Below are 3983 nucleotides of genomic sequence, written 5' to 3' on the forward strand. Positions count from 1 at the left end.
GGCCTTGTTACAAGAGCAACGAATGCCCCCCCTCTTCTTCAGGCACCACCAGTCATCAGACCGCCGCCGTGAAGCAGAAGAAAGCATCAGTCTCCAAGCAAACCGTTGGTAAGCACTGACCCTCTTTTCGTAATCTGCAACTCTGTCCGCTCTTGCTGATCGATTCTTCTGTGACCTTAGCCAAATCCTCTACCAAGCCGACATCCTCTGTACAGTCAGCTCCAAGGTACCACGGGTCCACTATGGAAGATGATGAAGACACTGAAGATGACTCCCCCCAGGTGAGTAAGAGGCCAAAAAGCGTTAGCCCAATGAAGTCTGCCCAACGCCAGGCCCTTCTCCCAAGCATGTTTCAAGGAAGTTAGCCCGTAAGCACCAAGCCCCATGCCTCCACCGCAGCATCTCCCTCGGTCACCTCTCGCTTAGTAAAAGATCGTACTCGATCTAATGCCTGTCTGAAGCAGGTTGTCACCATGAGGTCTCCTCAGGTTGTTGTCACTAGCTCCTCAGAATCTGGATCCTCTTTTCATTCGAACGGTGTCTCCGAAGGTGGCTCTGAAGAAGAGGAAAAGGAAGAAGAAGAGATTGGCGTGGAGGTGCCTGGTACCTATGATGTGGCTGAGCCTAGCAGATTCAAGACCCCAGTCCACAAACCAGCTTCTCCACCTCCTCCGAGTCCTACCGTTCCTGCAGCGACCCCCATGGTATGTGTATCTTAGCTCCAACGCTCATCTCTTCACCTCACCTGTACTGACTCATCCTTCTTCTTCTCAGGTCATGAGCCTAGAGACTTTCCTAGCCGGCCTGAGTTCGTCTGATGATGAAAAAGAGACCGGTGACTCCCCAAGCCCTGGACTCATTTTAGCCCAGGGGACCGAGGAAAAAGCGCTCCTTCACTCTTTCTTACAATCACCTTTCTGAGAGGCCATGGGTGCTAGAAACCTGATGTCTATTGCCGAGGCGCTTCGCACGCTGTTGTCGTTGCCGAATCTCCCGGCCCCGGCCAAGAAATGGTTGGATGGGGCCGTTGCATTCATGTTTGACGTGATTACCTCAGCGCCTCTCGCTCTTCACAACATTCAGCGCTATGAGACCCTTCTCAAGGAGACCGACACCGCGGATGAGCATTTCTAGAAGTTATAAGACGACCTAAAGAGGGTGCTGGATGAAGTGAAAGAAGGAGAAGATCGTCTAGCCCAGTTGGACCGCAACATTCAGGACCTGGAGACTCAGCTCGCAGGTCTCCGGTCACAGAGGACCACCCTAAGCCAGGACAATAGACTTAAACTCCTTGGCTCTCGAACCCTATCTACAGATGCAATGGCCGCCAAAGTCCAAGTTAAGGAGCTAAAATCACTGAGACCGAGCCGTGAAGCTAATCTGGCTGTAGCTAAGGAACGTCTGACAGTGATGGAAAAGAAGTGGAGTGAACTGCAAGAGACCACCCCTAAGGGCTTTTTTAAGTAGGCCTGCGTGCCTTCCCTTCCCCTGCCAAAAGAACAATGATACTCTGTTTATCTTTTAGCTTTTGTCTGCTCGGCCTACTCAGGCCGTGTCTAAACTTCTTTAGGAGTAAAGCCTGCTTTCCTTTAATTCGCGGCCTTGCCCTCACGACGTGGTTCCCTTGTGTTATTCACCCCAAATCCTAAATTATAGGATGAAAACCCTTAAGGAACTTGCCGTTGATTGGCCTGATCTGGACGCATCCTTTCAAGTCACGCAGCCTATAGGCCCCACCTCGGAGCACCTGGCAGACCGTAAAGGGTCCTTCCAATGTTGGGGACCATTTGCCCAGTCTGGGGTCCTTTGTCTCCACCAGGAGTATGGCCTTCAGGAGTATGTCCCCTTCCTGGAAGTGCTTTAGGCATATCCTTTTGTTGTAGATAGCTACAACCTTCCTCTTCTGGACCTGCATCCTATCCAGCATGGCCAAGCGCTCCTCTTCTAGGTCATCGAGCTCGGTCATCATCACCTCGCTGTAGGCCGTTGGCATAAGTCCCTATTGGAATGCAACCCACGTTGATCTCACGCTAACCTCAACTGGTAACACTGCATCGTGACCGTATGTCAACGCAAAGGGTGTAGTGGCCGTGCTGGTCCGCTATGACGTCCTGAATGCCCACAATACCTCAGAAAGCATGTCCGCCCATCTCCATGGGTTGTCATCCACAACCTTCGCTAAACAACCTTTGAGAATCTTGTTACTTGCCTCGGCCTGACCGTTGCCTTGTGCGTAATATGGGGTGGAATGGGTGAATGTTATCCCTAACTCTGTTGTAAATGCCACCACCTCATCCCCAATGAAAACGCTTTCATTGTCGCAAGTAACAGTCTCTGGTAGCCCAAACCTGTGAATGATGTGGCTTTTGAGGAATTTGATGACTTCGGCCTGACTGACGCCCTTCATTGGCACGGCCTCAACCCACTTGGTGAAATAGTCTATGGCCACAATAATAAAGCAATGCCCCTGCATTGCAGGCAGGGTAATCTTCCCTATGAGGTCCATTGCCCAACCCCTGAATGGCCACGGCTTAACCACTGGGTTGAATTCTGTCGCTGGCAACCGCTGCACTGGCCCATGAGTCTGACACGCCCAACACCCCTTAGCGTATTTGATGCAGTCTGTAGTCATGGTTGGCCAATAATACCCATGACGCCGGATCAACCATCTCATCTTTGGCCTGGCCTGGTGCGCTCCGCAGATGCCCTCATGAACTTTGACCATGACCAGCGTTGCCTCATTCAGGCTGCCACACTTGAGCAACAAGTCATCCTTCCCTTTTTTATAAAGGTCTTCCCCAATCAGCACGTATCCCGTCGCCCTATCTCTGATCCTTTGGTCAAACCCTGGCCCAGGGTCGCTCAAGTACTGGGTGACCGGCGTTCGCCAGTCAGGCTGCATATCCTCGACGTGGTTGACCTCCAAGTAGCTACCATTATGGACCGCAGACCGTGTCTGCCTTTTGATGACGATCGTCTTCTCTATACTACCTTCTGGCAGACCAATGCCAGACGCCGCCTATGCTAACCCATTCGTGGCCTGATTCCTTGATCGTGGGACATGACGCACCCATACGTCCTGAAATCCTTCAATTAGCTTCTTGGCCTGCCCAAGGTAGCCCACCAAGTGTTCGCTCTCACACCGATACTCCCCGGCCAGCTGCTTGATTACCAGCTGCGAGTCTCCGATGATTTCCTTGGTGTCGACCTTAAGGCCCAGAAGCAGGCCTGGTTGTTCGAATAAGGGAAGTCGAGCCGAAAGGCTACCTGAGTCTCCGTTCCTTCTGGTGACCATAGGATAACTCCTGCCCCAGCCACCTGCTCGGTCTTGGACCCATCGAAGAATAGCTTCCATGGCCTCAGGCCGAGGAGGAAGACCCCCATTACTTCCCTTTCGGCCTTGATGGGTGGGTGATTTGCCAAAAAATCTGCAAGCGCCTGCCACTTGACTACTTTTTGGGGCACATGTTGGAGGGCAAACTCCGTATGTGCGAGAGTCCATTTTCCCACCCTCCCCCTAGAAATTGGGCGTGTAAGCATGTACTTGATGACGTCGGTCTGGCAAACCACGTCAACCGTTGCCGACAATAGATAGTACCTAAGCTTGCTGCAGGAGAAGAACAATGCCAGACAAAGCTTTTCCATCGCATGATACTTCTGCTCTACTTCTGTCAAGGCCCTGCTTAGATAGAACACAGCCTGCTCTTTTTCGGCCTCGTTATCCTACGCGAGTAGGCTCCCTATCGAACCTTCCGCCACGGCCACGTACAGTTTTAGAGGTACTTCTTTCCTTGGAGGCATTAGGACCAGAGGCTTTGTTAAATAGGCCTTTATCTGGTCGAACGCCTTCGGGTGGGCTCCCTCCCATCTGAAGTCCTCGTCAACCTTTAATTTTAGCACCTGGGAGAAGACCTTTGTCGACCCTATGGAGTTGGCAATAAAACGCCTAAGGAAGTTCACCTGTCCCAGGAACTTCTGTAACT

At 51.9% G+C, this 3983-nt stretch overlaps 1 protein-coding gene across 1 annotated transcript; it reads right to left on the reverse strand.

Annotated features, from left to right (window-relative positions):
- Window positions 1-1645: 1645 nt before the first annotated feature.
- Window positions 1646-2902, reverse strand: LOC122672428. The gene is made up of 2 exons (XM_043869905.1): window positions 2129-2902; window positions 1646-1999 (listed from the first exon to the last, which is right to left on the reverse strand). The coding sequence occupies exons 1-2, from the start codon at window positions 2900-2902 to the stop codon at window positions 1646-1648; spliced, it is 1128 nt and encodes a 375-aa protein (XP_043725840.1).
- Between the last annotated feature and the right edge of the window lie 1081 nt (window positions 2903-3983).

The sequence above is a fragment of the Telopea speciosissima genome, chromosome 8 (genome assembly GCF_018873765.1).
Source record: "Telopea speciosissima isolate NSW1024214 ecotype Mountain lineage chromosome 8, Tspe_v1, whole genome shotgun sequence".
In the NCBI taxonomy this organism is placed as follows: Eukaryota; Viridiplantae; Streptophyta; class Magnoliopsida; order Proteales; family Proteaceae; genus Telopea; species Telopea speciosissima.